The 17174-nt window shown below is 45.0% G+C and overlaps 1 protein-coding gene and 1 long non-coding RNA gene across 4 annotated transcripts in view; one reads left to right on the forward strand and one right to left on the reverse strand.

Moving 5' to 3' along the window:
- Nucleotides 1-5608, reverse strand: part of ARHGEF2 (Rho/Rac guanine nucleotide exchange factor 2) — a 32858-nt gene extending 27250 nt beyond the window's left edge. The window contains exons 1-3 of the mRNA XM_060031597.1: nt 5554-5608; nt 4922-4961; nt 3611-3704 (exon numbers count right to left, since the gene is read on the reverse strand). Coding sequence (XP_059887580.1) covers nt 3611-3704; nt 4922-4961; nt 5554-5596 — 177 coding nt within the window. The 5' untranslated portion in view covers nt 5597-5608. The remainder of the gene's footprint in view (nt 1-3610; nt 3705-4921; nt 4962-5553) is intronic.
- LOC132437966 (uncharacterized) overlaps nt 3403-17174 on the forward strand; it is a 30752-nt gene continuing 16980 nt past the window's right edge. For 2 of the 3 annotated variants that reach the window (XR_011246723.1, XR_011246722.1), the window contains exons 1-3: nt 3403-3428; nt 3636-3775; nt 15863-16005. This is a non-coding gene — a long non-coding RNA (uncharacterized lncRNA). Of the gene's footprint in view, nt 3429-3635; nt 3776-5213; nt 5283-15862; nt 16006-17174 lie in introns of those variants that run through there. The other variant, XR_011246721.1, reaches the window with a different exon arrangement.

Below are 17174 nucleotides of genomic sequence, written 5' to 3' on the forward strand. Positions count from 1 at the left end.
TCCCTGCCCGGGTTCAGCAGCAGGGCCTGGCTGCAGGTTTCAAGCCCAGCTCAGCACTCTTGTAGGTGCCAATTTTAGCCTCTGCCACTATTTTGGGCTCCACTGCCTGACCACTGGGCTGAGCTAGTTGGGCTCCTCACCACCACACTGCTCCTCTGGCTTCCCCGCCTGCCTAGCAACTCCTTCACCTCCTTCTTCACCCATTCCCCTATTTAGGATCCTTATATAGCAAAGACCAGAAAAAAAGGAGAGAAAATAACCATGCCCAGTTCTAGGCTGGATGGAAATTAGAAAGCAGAGAGGACTTTCCCTGGGCCATGAGGGAGGCTGACTCCTCCAGGCTTGTACCTGCAGGGGAGACCTACAGGAAGGCCCTAGGAACTCCCCCAAACCAGCAGTCTTGAGGCTCCTGGGCCCAGAACCCCAGACTTACCTCCCCCCAGTGGGCAGCCAGGGCTGAGGAATGTACTAAATTTAAAAACAGACTGCCAGAAGCCAGAATCCTGGCCTCACGGCTCCACCCACTAGGGGCCCTGAGACAAGGGGTAGGCTGAGACCTCCGCTTTTCTCCCAGGCCTGGGGTGGGAGGGTGTTTCAAGCTAAGGATGGAATCTTAAAGGGCCAAACTCCAGTCTGGATACCCAATAAACCCAGGGCCTGAATCCCAGAGTTATGTGAAGGATCTCAATCCCCAAACTCAACGTAGATGGTCTCTATGAAAGGACAGGACTTAATCTTCCAACCCTCTTCTGTCTCCTACCCCAATCTTCAATATACTTTTCACCCATCTGCTCTTTGTTACCCTGCCTCTCACCCTATGCCCTCTCCTTCCTCTTAAGAGATGAGTAGTAAGGAAGGGGACTTGCGGGGTGGGTAAAGGAAACCGGTCTACCTTTAAGAACACATGTGCTTTTAGTGAGCTAGGCCTGCAGCTTGACTTAATTTCCATTTTCTGTATCCTCTGGAACAGTGAACCCTTTTCCTTTCTCCTTGGCATCCCCTGCCCCTTCTTCCAAACCATTTTTATCCCAATCCCTGCTCCTCCTATCCAGTGATGCTGCCCAGATTTTCAGAAATTATTTTTTTAGATACACAAAAACAAAAGCCAACCCTGATTTCTGCCAGAATCTAAAAGTAGCCACCACTTTCTTTAGCTCATTTAACTTAACAGATATGTCCCCCACATTTCACGGGTAGGGAGGCCATCCCAGGGAAGAACCTGGTTGTCAGGGTCTTGGCCAGTAGGTGAGCAGAGAAAGCCACAGGGATACCTGGGCCCAAGTCCTACAGTTCCCAGGAGGAGGTTTACTTTTCTTCTTATTACTTTGGACCTTGTGTATTCTGGGAGGGGATGATTAAGGCATTATTGACTCCAATGGCCATCCATCAGAAATGGTGGAAGAAGCGAAGAGAGGGGATAAACTATCACGTAGGTTTACTGACAGAAGCAGAGACAACAGCGTATAGTCAAAGCTCTAGGTTTGTAATACAGCTCCACCTTTTGCTAACTGTGGGATCTCGGGAGAGTAACCTAGGCTCTAAGTTATCTTGTCTATGAAACAGAGATTAAGGGGCTTCCCTGGTGGTGCAGTGGTTAAGATCTGCCTGCCAATGCAGGGGACACGGGTTCGAGCCCTGGTCCGGGAAGATCCCACATACCGCGGAACAACTAAGCCCGTGCACTACAACTACTGAGCCTGTGCTCTGAAGCCTGCGAGCCATAGCTACTGAAGCCCGCACACCTAGAGGCCATGCTCTGCAACAAGAGAAGCCACTGCAATGAGAAGCCTGCACACCTCAACGAAGAGTAGCCCCCGCTCGCCACGACTAGAGAAAGCCGCGCACGGCCAAGAAGACCCAACGCAGCCAAAAATAAATAAATAAGTTAATTAATTTTAAAAATAATAACAAATGTAAGTAAGAGCTTCAAAAACAAAACAAAACACAGAGATTAAAATATTTATCTTTGCCAGAGTGTTATAAGAATTAAATGAGATGACCTCTGGAAAAGTGTTTTGTCAATTCTACAATGCTAGTCAAATAGGAAGGAATAAGCTACTTCCTTCTCTCACTGCTTGACTGAGCTTCGCTTCACCCCCACCCCTGGTGTTTACCTGCTTATGGCCCCTATCCTGAGCTGGGAGGAGGGGGAAGAAGAGATTTAGTGATGCAAGCACACACATTCATGAGGGTGGAAGCAAGATGGACCAGGAGATGACAGAGAGGGAAACAGGAAGACAGAACGAGAGTCCTAGCAAGGAAAGGCAGTCGACTGGGACAATGTCCTGACGATGCTTAGCTCTTTCCTGCTGGCTGTCTGGGCTTCAGTCTCTGCCCACTTTCTCCTTCATCCCCTCACCAAACTGCCAGGCCAAGGGCGGGCAAATGCAGACCAACTGGGATCTGGATGGCCCCTAGACAGCACCGACTTCCTCTACCATTCCCACTGCAGGAAAAGAGGGTGATTCTGCTGTCAGACTCTCCTACCCTGAACAGAGAGGCTGTGGGGAGAGGGACTCAGACCCAAGGTCTGGGTGTTGGCTTTGTTCTCTTTGTAGAGAGCTCTGCTCCCCCCCACGGCAGAAAAGAAGTCTCACTGTGCCCACCTCGCCCTGCTCTCAGACTGCCTGATCTCACGCTTCAGCTCCCTGCCTGCGGCCTGCAATGAGAAGGAGTTGAGAACCTGGTTTTGTTTCTGCCCTCCCTGCCCACCCAGAGGAAGGAGAATCCTGGCTGAAAGGCTGGCAGAGAAGAGAGCGCTGGCATTGCCGGCGGGGCCAGGAGGAGCCCAGGCAACCTTACTGGGTGAGGATCCCGTGGTGCTTCGAGGTGAATCTGATGATGTCTTGTCTGGGGTTTCTCTCAATGTTCAGGAGCCGCCCCGGTGGGAAAGTACATGCATACTTGGGGAAGCCAGGAGAGGAAAAGGGGGGAGTGGCTCATTCTGCCAGTAAATGAAGAGAGTGGAAATGAATTCAAGCAGCAGGCAGAGCTCCTAGTTTCACCAGAGCCGGGGTGTTGGTAATAAGGAAGAGAGCAACGTGCCTTCACCTTCCTGGGGTCGGAACTGCACGTGGCCCCACTGGTACGGTGTGTATGCGCTTCCACAATCATACACTTTCCTGGCTTCCACTCTGCCTACGGTCTCATTTCAACTCCTTCAGCTGCCGTATCCACCCATAAAATTATGAGTGTAAAAGCACTTTGCAAACCCGAATACTCTCTGAAGAAGTAAAAAGTACTGCTGTAATTATTATGATTATTATGCCCGATGGTTAAGATTTCGGCTGCCCACCTCTCAGCTATGTGGGGCCTCCAGAGAGGGAGGGCTAGGCCACTCCCCAGCTTCTGAGGCTCCTGGCCCATCTCCCCTTCCAGCTGTCCACAGCTGGCTGCTAAGCTGGAGACATAGGGAAAGCAGAGGAAAGGTGATTTACTGGGACAGAAGGAGGGAGACTGGGAGATATACCATGTTCCCTTCAAACTTGAACCATTGCCCTGAGTCTCTGCCTACCAGCGGAAGCTGGGGAGGGGAGCAGATGGTGAGGGGGAGGGGAAGGGAACTGGGGAGGGCAGTGGGTCCTGGGCCTCCTGCTTCCCCAACTCCTACCTTGGCCTTTCCGGTCATGCCCAAGATGAAGCTGAGGGTCCGTCTCAGGGAGGAGCCTGCCCAGGTGCCTGAGCCCCCTTCCAGTTGGCTACAGCTGCAGAGAGAAAAAGAAGAGGTGAAGAGATGGAGCTGGAGCTGGAAAAGAACAACAAGATACTCCCAGAGGTACGGTGGATGAAGTGCCATGACCAGGGGAGAGAGAATGGGGAGATACGGGGGAAAGACAGAGAAGGGTGAGGAAGAGAGAGGAAGGACTCAGGAGAAAGAGGCCCCCACTCCCCTACCTCCTTGGATTTCCTAGATATGGTCACTACAGTTTCCCAGGCCCTTCTATTTATGAGGAAAACTCCAGGCTCCTCCCAGATAAATACAGACTCCCCCTTCCTACCTAATCCAGGCCCAATCTCCTCTTTCATGCTGCTTCCCAACGGAAATGATACGGGGAGGGGGGCTCTCCAAGGGCACATTTTCCCCTCACAAAACAAAAGTCCTGTGTACGACCCTCCCTGCTGTTTGGAAAGGGCCTCTGGGCCTAACGCCAATAAGGACTGAATTTCCTGGGATTTCATCAGCCCCATCCCATGAGCTAATCCCAAACCCAGAGCCAGGAGGATGTGTCAGCTAGAGATTTTCAGGACCACAAATCAGAGCTTGATATCTTAAAGGGCCCATTACTCGCTCACACACCCACACTGTCTTAGAGGGCTAACCCACTCTAATCAGGCTTCAGCTGTAGGAGCCAAATAAACAGGTGCTGATTTTGCATGCTTATTTACATAGATACTATGTAAATCTCCCAGCCTCCACCTCGATTCCTGAACAATATGCCTTCAGCCCCTGCCCTCTCCCCTTGGGGCGCTACAGCCCGTGCCCAGCTCTCCTTAGGGCCACTCCCCATTGGTCGATTATCTCAGCTATCCAAAGCTGGTCCATGGTCCTTGGTCACCGTCTGTCCCTAAGATTGTGCAGCAGCGAATCTGCCTGCTCACTTTTCTGACACTGACAACAGCAGTCAACCTCCACTCTCTTATTTAACAGACACTCTGGGGTCTATATACTCCTTTTCTTTCCCTGATTTCTTCTTCATCCCATGGAGCTACCGGGAAACTTCTTAGCCTTCCCCAGCCAATGAGAAGAAGGGGAATTCTATGCAGCGCAGGTAGAAGGATATTTGGAGGTCTTTCATAAGAAACGTTAAGGGGAACAATGTTTCAGGAAACAGAGACCCTTGGGGCTACAAAACCCATGGCCTAGTCCCATTGTCCCTCCCCCATCTAGGGCTTTGAAGGGCTCTGTGTCCCCCAAACTCACCTTTTGCTGAGGTCAGCAGCAGAGGACTGGGACAAATTCCCTGCCAACACAAAAGGAGACGTGAGGTGTCCAGCTAAAGTCAGACAAAGGCGCTCAGGGCTGCCTCCCCCACCCCCTCCACCTGGATCAGGTTCCCAAGCTGCAGGTGCTTGTGACGCCATTCCTGAGGGCGGGCACTGGGGAGTAGGGAAGGAGGGAGGCGTCTGAGCAGAGCAGAGCTGAAGAACTTAGGAGCCAGGGTAACAGAGCACCGGCGTTGTGTGGATAGGGGGCTGAGAGGCCAATGTCTCAGTTCCTTTTCAGTGAATGGCGAGGGCAGAAGATTCACTCTGAGCTCCCAATGCCTCTTCTTGATGACAAGGTACATTGTGGATAACTGTCCTCCATCTCTGGTGACAGGGGAAGCTAGAGAGCCTCTCTGTCCTATGTCCTCCTTCATTGGAAGGAGAGCCTCAGAATACCAAAGTCCTGAATTCAGATCTCTCACTTGAATAAAGGCATTTTGGGGTTTCCAAGGGTGTGTGGTTAAACATAATGCAGGACATCTGGATCCTAAACAGCTGGCTCTGAGGAGTGGGGTGAGACAGGCAGAGGAAGGGGCCACCACTGCTTTGCTCCCCACTTTTACTCACCAGCTGGATCTGAGCAGCCCAAGAAGTAATTGATGCCACTCATGGATACAGACTTGGAAAGCATGCCAGTGGGCGAGTGGTCCAAAAGGCCAGCAGATGGGTGACAGGAACGCTGACCCTAGAATCGTGTTAAGAATCCTCATGCAAAGGTCAGGCTTCATCCATCTTCCCCCCCCCGCCCCAAGGCTCTTCACTTTCCCACAGCAAAGCCCTTCTTCAAGGCCTTCAGGCCTTCTACCCCTCCCCACTACCCATATCTGGAACATTCCACTTGAAATAGTTGAGAAGTTATTCCTGCTATTTAGCAGTCATCACTCTGTTGCAACTCAAACCCTGGCTGCCTTAATATAGAAAATACCTTAGAAAAGATTTACCCTGAATCATTTCCAGAGATGAAAAACTCAATATATAGAGGTCAGGCAGGTAATGAAAAAACAAACACACACACACGAAAACTGGGGCAGTCTGGGTTTAAAACAATAGGGATTAGAAATATTCATAAACCCCACACCCAATCTTTCGAAAATCACCTTTTTGTTCTCAAGCCTACATGGAGCATTACAATAACTGGCTACATATCAGTCCATAAGGCAAAATGTAACATGTTTCAGGTAACCTCCATCAGAGAGATCATAGGAAACAACCCGGAAATCCCTTTTCAGTAGCTTGGATAAAGAACCTGTGGTATATTTATAAATAGAAGCATTATTCAACATTAAAAATGAACAAACTACAGTTCAGCCAACAATATGGATGAATCTCATGAAAGAACGAAGACACAAAAGATTTACATACTTTGTGGTTACATTCATATAAAGTTTAAAACAGGCAAAACTAATTGATATTGTTTAGACATACACATAAAGGTGGTAAATCTATAGGGAAAATCGATCTCAAAAGTCAAGAAAGTGGTCCTCCCTGCCAGGAGGGAGAGGGTTATGAATGGGGAGGGACACGGGGGGGCTTCTGGGTTTCGGTGGTACTCTATTTTTTTTTTAACCTGGAGTAGTTACATGGTTGTTTGCTTCCTAATTGTGCATTACGTTGTACATGTAAGTTTTATATACTTCTCTGTATCTATGTTATATTTCAATTTTTTTTTAAGTTTTAAACAAATCTCCATTTTTTTTTTGCAGTACGCGGGCCTCACCGCTGTGGCCTCTCGCGTTGTAGAGCACAGGCTCCGGACGCTCAGGCTCAGCGGCCATGGCTCAGGGGCCCAGCCACTCCGCAGCACGTGGGATCTTCCGTGACCGGAGCACGAACCCGTGTCCCCTGCATTGGCAGGCGGACTCAACCACTGCACCACTAGGGAAGCCCCAGATTTAGAAATTTTAAAACACCCTTCTAAATAAACTTACTGGTCAGAGAAGAAATCATTATGGGAATTTAAAGGTATTTTATAACAACAATAATGAAAATACTACTCAAAAAAACTGGTGGGAGATGGCCAAAATGTATCTCAAGGATAATTTGTCGATTTAAAATGCTTAACTGAAAATTTTTTAAACTGAAAATTCATGAGCTATGCCGGCTTAAAAGGTTAGAAAAAGAACAACAAAACAAACCCAAAGTAAATAGAAGAAAGGATATGATAAAAGCAGAAATCAATGAAGTAGTAACAAATGAAATAGGATCAATAAAGCCAAGAGTTGATTTTAGTAACAGGCAAATAAAATAGACAAACCTTTGATAAGGGTGATGCACAAATAAAAGTAGAATGAAAGGGTGGACCTAACTACAGAAACAGTAGTGACTAGAAAGATAATGCTATCTACAACTGAATGCCAGTAATTTTGAAAATGCAAACAAAATAGACAAATTCTTTAAAAAAACAAACAAAATATCTATAACTTACCAAAACTGAATCTAGAAGAAATAGAAAGTCTGAATGGTCCTATTAAAGAAATGGAATCAGTAGTTAATCTTTCTATAAACAAAACAAACCACACCAGGCCAAAACAGTTTTATAGTCAAGGAGCAGAGCTTTCAAGGAATAGATCACTGAAATCTTATACAAAATCTTCCAAAGAATAGAAAACAAAAACAAAAGCTTTCCAACTCTTTCTATAAGGCAAGTATAACCTTGATTCTTAAACTACACACAGACCATATGACAAAGGAAAATTATGGCCCAATCTCTCTTATGAAAAGTACAAAAATTCCAAACAAAATATTAGCAAACTGTAATAGATTTTAAATAGCCACAAATTATTTGCAGCTCCTACCATCAAGAAGGAGTCTATTTCTTCACTCAGTCACAGGCTGGCCTGTGACTTACTACGATGAATAGAATGTGGCAGAAGTAGCATGATGTGATTTTTGAGCCTACACCTCAGGAAAACTTAAAGCTTCCACTCATGCCCACTTGGAATGCTATTGCCATGTGAACAAGCCCAAGCCTAAGCCTTCTGGAGAAGCCATGTGGATAAGAACCAAAGTATCACAATGGGCAACCTGCCAACCCACAGGCATGAATACGGCTGTCCTTGACCATCAGCCCTATTCAGCCACCAGACAACTACAGCCACATAAGTGAGTCCAGGTGGAGCCAGCAGAAGAATACCCAGCTGAGCTCAGTCCAAATTAACCACCCATAAAACTGTGGAGGGGGAAAAAAAGGTGGTTGTTTTAAGCCACTAAGTTTGGGGTTGATCTTTTACGCAGCAATAGATAATTGATGCCACAAATAAATCCAGCAGTGTGTAAAAAAGATAATCAATCATCATGAAAAAGTCAGACTTATCCTAAAAATATAAGGGTGGTTTAAGATGAGGAAAATCTTTAAATGTAATTTACCTCAATGACATATTAAAGGAGAAAAAAACATAACCAACTCAGTAAAAGTAAAAAAACCATAGGATAAAATCCAACACTCACTCATTGTAAAACCAAAGACCTGGCAGTTACAAATGGAAAGAATCTTCCTTAACTGGATAGAGTATCTTTTAAAACCTTACAGCCAAAAATCGATTTCAATGGTGAAACATAAGATACACTCCCTCTAAAATCAGAAACAAGACAAGGATAGCCATTATCACCATTTCTGTTCAGCACTGCAATAGAGCCCCAGCCAAGCACACACAGTAGGGCAAGAAAAAGAAATGAAAGAAATAAATATTGAAAAAGAAGAAAGCAAAATTCATTTAAAGATGACATATGGGCTTCCCTGGTGGCGTGGTGGTTAAGAATCCGCCTGCCAATGCAGGGTGACACGGGAAGATCCCACATGCCGTGGAGCCACTAAGCTTGTGCACCACAGTGACTAAGCCTGTGCTCTAGAGCCCGTGAGCCACAACTACTGACCCCACGTGCCACAACTACTGAAGCCCGTGTGCCTAGAGCCTGTGCTTCACAAGAGAAGCCACCACAATGAGAAGCCTGCGCACCACAAGGAAGAGTAGCCCCCACTCGCCGCAACTCGAGAAAGCCCGCGCGCAGCTACGAAGACCCAACGCAGCCAAAAATAAAAATAAATAAATAAAATTAAAAAAAAAATAAAGATGACATAATTGTCTACTTAGAAAAGCCAAAAAAATCCACAGATAAATTGTTATAACTGAAAAAAAGAGTTTAACAAGGTAAATAACTATAATTAATTAAATTGCATTTCTATAAACCAAAAATAATTATAAAATGTAATTAATGTAATTTAAATATAAGAAAGCATTTATAATAGCAACAAAATATATAAGGCACATAGAAATAAATCTAATAAAGATTGACAAGACCTGTATGAAGGAAACAAATACTTTGTTAAAAGACATATTTTTTTAGAAAGCCTAACAAGGTAGAGATATTATTTTTCATGGATAAGAAGACTCAATATCAGAAAGAAGTCAATTTTTCCTAAATTAATCTTTTTTTTATTCATCCACCAAATATTTTCATTTTTTATTTGTTTTTTCTTAACATCTTTATTGGAGTATAATTGCTTTACAATGGTGTGTTAGTTTCTGCTTTATAACAAAGTGAATCAGTTATACATATACATATGTTCCCATTTCTCTTCCCTCCTAAATTAATCTTTGAATTCAGTACAACCTCAGTCAAAATTCAGCAGAATTTTTCATTTTTAGAAATTGATAAGCTGATTCTAAAATTCACATAGAAGTGCAGAGACTTCCCTGGTGGCCCAGTGGTTAAGAATCTGCCTTCCAATGCAGGGGACGCGGGTTTGATCCCTGGTTGGGGAACTAAGATCCCACATGCTGCAGGGCAACTAAGCCTGCGCACCGCAACTACTGAGCCCGTGCACTCTGGAGCCCGTGCACCACAACTGGAGAACCCTGCACGCTGCGATGAAGATCCCATGTGCTGCAACTAAGACCTGATGCGGCCAAATAAATAAATATTTTTATTATTTAAAATAAAATAAAATTCACATAGAAGTGCAAAGAACCTAGAATAGCCAAGATAATCTTAAAGAAAAATAATAAAGTAGGAGGACTTACACTATTACATTTTTAAGACTTACAATAAAGCCACATTAATTAAGATAATGTGATACTGGCATAAGAATAGACAAATAGGGCTTCCCTGGTGGCGCAGTGGTTGGGAGTCCGCCTGCCAATGCAGGGGACATGGGTTCGTGCCCCGGTCCGGGAAGATCCCACATGCTGCGGAGCGGCTAGGCCCGTGAGCCATGGCCTCTGAGCCTGTGAGTCCGGAGCCTGTGCTCCGCAACGGGAGAGGCCACAACAGTGAGAGGCCCGCGTACCGCAAAAAAAAAAAGAATAGACAAATAGATCAATGGAACAGAGAACAGTCCCCAGCAATAGACTCACACAAATATAGTCACTTGATTTTCAACAAAGTCACCACAGCAATTCAATGGGGAAAGTAAGTTTTTTAATGAAGCAACTGGATATTTACATAGGGAAAAAACCAAAACCTTGATTTCTCCCGTACACAAGAACCTAGATAAATCACAGACCTAAATATGAAAGCTAAAACTATAAAGCTTCTAGAAGAAAATATCGAAGAAAAATCTTCACGTTCTTGGGGTAGGCAAGATTTCTTAAACATCACCAAAAGCACTAACCATTAAAATAATTGATAAACTGGACTTCATCTAAATTAAAAACTCATGCTTATTAAAATACACTATTAAAGTAAAAATGCAAGTCAAAGACTGAAGAAGATACTCGCAATACATATATCTGACAGAGGACTCAGATCCAGAATATATAGAGAACTCTTACAAATCAATAAGAACAAGACAAGCTGTTTTAAAAATTGAGCAAAAGACTTGAACAGACAGTTCACCAAAGAAGATATTCAGATGGTCAATGAGAATATGAAAAGGTGCTCAATAAAATTTTTCAACAGGGACATGAAAATTAAAACCAAAATGAGACAATTCTAAAACATCCACCAGAATGACTAAAATTAAAATCTTGACAGTAATAACTTATAATAGACAAGAATCTGAAAAAGAATACATATCTATCTATCTATATATACCTATAACTGAATCTCTTTGCTGTACACCTGAAACATTGTAAATCAACTATACTTCAATAAAAATTTTAATTTAAAATCTTGACAAAAAAGTATAATATACCTAAGAATACATCTAATATATATCTACAAACTCTGTATGGAAAAAAATTGATAAAACTTTATTAAAAGACATTAAATGAAGAAGTATACTACTTTCATGGATGGGTAGGAAGAAGCAATACTGTAAAGATGTCCACTTTCCCTAAATTAATCTTTAGAGTCAATGCAACTCCAACTAAAATCTCAAAAGTTTTTTTTAATACATGTTTTGCATGTATGTTATACTTCAATAAATATGCTCTTTTTAAATTAAGAAACTCTGTTTCTTTAAAGGCACCATAGGAGAAGGAAAAGACAAACCACTTTTCTCAGTCTTTGAGAAAAGATCATTGCAACACATATAACCACAAAGGATTAGTATTCAGAATATGTAAAGAACACGTTCAAAACAATAAAGTAAAAACCCTCAAAGAATCCAATAGAAAAGTGGGCAAAAGACATGAAGAGGAATTTCACAGAAGAGGAAACACAAATGACCAAGACACATATAAAAATTGCTCAATTCCATTTGTAATAAGGATAATTCAAATTAAAACCACAATGAGATTTATAACGACTAGATTGGCAAAATTAAGAAATCTGATGACTCCAAGTGTTGGAAAGCATGTGGATCAATGAGAACTCTTATATACTGCTGATGTGGGTGGAAACAGTTTGCCATTAACTTATAAAAATGAACATCTGTGTACACTATGACCCAACAGTTCTACTCCAAGGTATATACCCCAGAGAAATTCTTGCAAATGAGCACTGGAAGATGGATAAAAGGATGTTCATAATGACACTCTTCATAATAGTAAAGAATGGAAATTATCCAAATGTCCATCAACAGAAGATTGGAATGAAAATAATTACCTATAACTATTTGTAACACATGGATAAAAATTAGAAACAGAATGCTGAGTGAAAATGCAAGTTATAGAAAATTCTGTACAATATAACATCATTGTTTTTAAAGTCAGAAACAAACAAAAAAGAAATAATACATCATTAGGTAATGCTTTGTGTTAAAACTATTTAAAAAAAAGTAAATGAGTGATTAAGAAAATTCAAGATAGTGGTTACCTCTGGTGGGAAGGCAAGGGAATAATAGAAGAGAGGAAGACATAAATAAAGATAAATGTACTGGTGATATTCTAGTTCTGGAGATGGATGGGTGATTGATTAGGCATTCATTTTAAAATACTATATTTATGACAAATGGAAAAATACAATAGAGAGTACTAGCAACTCTGGCAAACTGGAGGGTACAGCTCCCATCTAAGGACATCTGAATTTTGGAAAATGTAAACACCATGCTGGCCAAACAAAATAAATTTTGAGCTAGACTTGGCTTGGCTTTCAAACTAGTCTGAAAGCCCCAGTCTAGTTTAATGAATCTCAGACTTTTGGTCTGTGGACTTTGCTGAAGACTTATACCTATTTGCTGCTGCAGGAAGATACAAAAAAACCCCAAACATACAGACAAGGAGAAATTTAAGGGAAGTGCTTAAAGATTAGGTGAAGAGAGAAGAGGAATCAGAACAGGAAGACATAAAAAGAGAAGAAACAAAAAACCACTAGAGAAGGGGGGAAAGAAGAAGACATACAATACCAAGAAGGGGGAAGCAGGGAGAAGAGAGAGGTGGAAGAGAGAGAGAGAAGTACAAAGGAATGGAGGGGAGAGGAGAAAAAAGAAACCGTTATCTCCTGTGTGCTAGCCTCTGTACTGGGCACTTTAACACTTTTTTTTTTTCATCTAATAATCACAACTTTAAAAGACAGTTTTTAGTATCCTGATTTTCAGAAAGCTGAAATAAATTGTTCAACTAGGAGCAGTGTGACTCCCAAATCCTGTTCTTTCTACCGTACCACATTGAATCAGATGTGAGGGAAGACCTACAGAGATGCTAATGGAGAAAAGTGGGAGCTGGGAGAAGATGGGTTTTGCTGCTTCCCTGACAGGCTGTAACAGCCCCCTCTTCTCAACCTCTCTCCCAAACCACAGGCACTTGAACAATGAGGCCGGGTGGGTACCCCTGGCCAGTTAGAGGATGTGCTGGAGGGGAGGTAACCTTAAGTCACGGGCTGGAGACAGTTCCACGTACAGCTGTCCCTCATTATCCACGGGGGATTGATTCCAGGATCCTGTGGATACCAAAAGCTGAGGATGCTCAAGTCCCTCACATAAAATGGCATAATACTGAAATTTGCATATAACCTGTGTGCGTCCTCCCATATACTTTAAACCATCTCTAGATTGACTGTAATACCTAATGTAATGTACATGCCATGTAAATAGTTGTAAATGCTATATAAATATATAAATATTTGCCAGCATGAGGCAAATTCAAGTTTTGCTTTTTGAAAATTTCTGGAATTTTTTTTCAAATGTTTTTGGTCCATGGTTGGTTGAATCCATGGACGCAGAACCTATGCATACAGAGGGCTGACTGTACTCAGGGACTCTTAGCTGGCAAACCCAGTGATGTCTCTGAAAGCTTCGTGTATCCTCAGTGGTCTCTGGGTCCTGGCTTGAGATCTTCCCTGTGATGTTCCCTTCAGCCAGAAGTCTGAGCAATCTCTATATCCTTTCTCACTTGATAATCCTATGATTATCTTGTTAGAGAACTACTGTTTCAGGGTACCAGATGCCTAGTTTCATCCTACAAATAATAAGTTCATCTCCAAATCTGAGAAATGTGGGGTCTACACAAAGAAGTAGTTATAACACCAAGGGGAGCAGGGGCCTTTTAATGAGAGAGGAATAGAGATACCCACATCAACACAGAGACACAGACACAGAAAGGAAGGCACAGAGAGTCTCAGAGAAAGAGACAGAGGCAGGATACCAAGAGTGGGGGACAGAGCATACAGACCCAGGAAAGCAGACAGAGGAGTAGAGACACCAGATTCAGATTCCATCAGATGGAGTCAAAGTGATGCCCGGACACAGGGAGACCCAGCAGCTTGCAGAACAGAAGAGGCACAGAGTGGTGGCTGGACAGGCAAAGGGGCAGGAGAGGGGGAGGAAGGTGGTAGCTTCCATGGGGATTTGTCTATCCATACCACGCAGGAGGGTTGGCCACCTTGGTGCTGCAGTTCCAGAAAGGGGTCCAGTTCCTCTTGGCTCTGCAGCAAGCGGGGCTCCTGGGAGCCCACACATCCCGATGCCTGCAGTTTGTTCCTGAAACACACATTGCCACCACTGCCCTCCGGTCCCAGTGGCCTGTGACAGGCACCAGGGAGGAACACCGCCTCAGCCCAGTCCTGGTGCTTGCCCCCAGCCCAGCCCTTCCGGTTAGCCTAGGCGCAGGCCAGACCCAAACTGGCTTCCCTTTGGGGCTGTGCTTTGGCAAAACTGTGGAGCTGGCTTCAGGCAAGGGTGACCCCTGCTGGTCAAAGGACAGTACTGCCCTCCAGAAAACAGCCAGCGTTCAGCAGGGAGGGAAAGGAAGGGTAAGCTGCATTCTCGCTCTTTGCCTGGTGTCTGATGCCAACCTTAGCTCCTACTAAGATAAATGGTGTGCCCAGGGCTCCCTTTCTTCTCTACCCAAGGGTCAAAATTAGTGCCTGGTAGTGAAAGGTGACACCTGGAAGACCGTGAGATACAGTCGGCACCACGTAAAGCGTACTCAGAGCATCTCTGCCTTAAATTAGCCGCTCTTAGCAAGGTGCCATGAGTCCTGCGGACAAGGCTTCTCACCCAAGTTCCCTCCCAAGCCAGTTCAGGGACAAGGTCCTCTCCCCTCACACAGCCCAGCCAGCCCCGCCTAGGAGCTAGAGAAGCTTGGTCTACTCACCAGAGCTAAGAGAACTTGTCCAAGGGGACCATTGTCAAAGCAGAGAGACAGGGCCCTTCCACGGCTAGCAGGCCCTCACAGTGACCACTCACACTGAACTCTTCATGCTGACCCCTGGACCTTCTCTTTCTGGCTTCCTCTGTCTTTGGGGATATGGTCAGTGATTTTCCAGGAGAGGGGAAGAGCTGGGTCCCTCTCTTCTAGTCTGCCAAGCTTTTGTAGGCCCCTGAGCCAGAGTAGTTCTTCCCCAATTGTAGGGCTGGACTATGATATCTAAATATCTTGGGCCTGCCTCAGCCTGGATCCAGCAGGCAGGGAGCAATTTGGGAAAGGGGGCAGGTTCCATGCCCCAACCCTGGGAGCACTTCTCTCAAGAAACCTCCCAAAGTTCTCTGGGCCTCAGTTTCCTCATCTGTAAAATGAGGTGATGGGGCCATATGATCCCTGAGTCCCTTCCAGCTCTGACACTGTTGTATGGTCCTAAGAAACCCAAGTGGGAGGTGGAGGCAATAAGACCTGAGTGTCCTGCTACTCACCTCACCTCCATACCTTTCCCTCACCATCCTCACCCACCTGCCCTTGAGACCAGGTAGAAAGAAGGAGCTAGGACTATTAGGTAGAGCCACATTTTGAAAGGCAGGGTCCACCCTCCCCAAAGGCCCGCAACAGGCCTGGGTTCGGATTCTCCAGGGAAGAGACTAGGGGCCCAGGTCTCTTCAACTCCTGTCATTCCTTTCCAACCACTTCTCCGAGGTATAGGACTTGACAGAAGGAGAGACAGGAGGTCCCCTGGTGTTTTACCCGCTCAGTGGATCCTGGAGCTCCTTGCCCGGCCCCCAGCTATGTCTTTTGAAGGGGTCGTAGTTGTGACTGTAGGCACGGAAAGCCCTCGACCTTCGGAGGGGTACAGCGTGGAAGCCGTCTCCCTCCTTCTTTTCTCCCTCTTCCTCATTCTCCTCCAGCTGTTCTCTGGACTCGACCACAGACAGGCAGCGTCGAGTGTGGCCTTGGGGCACCAGGTCTCCACCTGTGAGGAGCACCTCTGGGACGTCCTTGTTCATGGGAGGTACACACAGGCCAGTCTGAATCAAGAAGACAGAGAATGGTGAGTTCTAGAATTCTGGAATTTGGAACTAGAAAGGGGTCCCAGTCAGCCAGGCCTAGAGCATCCTGTCACGCCTCCTTTTACCAAGGCACAGAATTGGAGGATGGCTGGCTCAAGATCATACGAGGAATTAGTTGCAGAGTCAAGCAGAGAACTTGGGTTTTCTGACCCCCAGTCTAGTGTTCTTTCCAGTACATAATGACATCCTCATTCACTCATTATTATTCCATTTAATGAGTACCTATATGGCAGAGGACCAAGCCAAGCAAAGAGAAATAGATATTGTTCTTACCCTCAAGGAATTCGTTCTAGTGAGTGTGTGTGTGCATGTGTGCATGTGTGTACATAGACAAAAGCACAAATCACAAACAACTGGCCAGAGTTTGCCAAATGCCACAAGAGAAGTTTCAAAAAAAGTCTCTGTGATGTCAAAGGAATGAGTGCATATAGCCAGTTGGAGGACTCAAAAAAGGGAAACGGAAGTAAACAGCCTTTGAGATGGGCCTAGAAGGGTGGAGTGGTTAGGATTTGGCCACGTTGGAAAGGGAGGAGTCTAGGCAAATAAAACAGCAGGGAGAAAAGGTGCATGAGTGAGAAAGTAGTATGATTTCTTCTTTCTAAGATTCTGGTCGTTTGGGGAGTAAGAGAGCCATTCTGACCTTTTCCCAAGAAGCAAAGAGAAGGGGTCCAAAACCAGCCACATTGAAATTCCTTCTCTCTCTCCCAAGTGGGCATTGTTCTCACTGCCCAGTACTCCTGGCTGCCATCAGGGCTTGCCTCAGTGTGTCTCAGATTTAAGAACCCTCAGGAGCTCTTAAAGTTGAAAATGATAAGCTCCACTCCAGAAACAAGTACCAAATACCCGAGTACTAAGGTGATGGAGGGGCGGGAAGGCAACTCACATCTACTGCATCTACCTCTGTACACCCCCTCTGGGCCCTATCTCTGTAGAACTTCTGCTAGAATGAGTTTCCCAGGCTCCTCTTCTCCCAGGGGTGAAGCAACTGAGATGTTCAGAGGACCCTGGAGGGCCAGGAAGCAGTGAGCCAGAATTCCCGCTCCTCCCAGGCTTCCTGTGAGGGTGTCAAGCCTTCCGCAAGTTATTTTACTCCCCGCCCCCGACACCCCCCCACCCCAAAGTCCAGGTTGCTGGACAGTCGTTCCTTCCA

This window comes from Delphinus delphis, chromosome 1 (assembly GCF_949987515.2).
Source record: "Delphinus delphis chromosome 1, mDelDel1.2, whole genome shotgun sequence".
In the NCBI taxonomy this organism is placed as follows: Eukaryota; Metazoa; Chordata; class Mammalia; order Artiodactyla; family Delphinidae; genus Delphinus; species Delphinus delphis.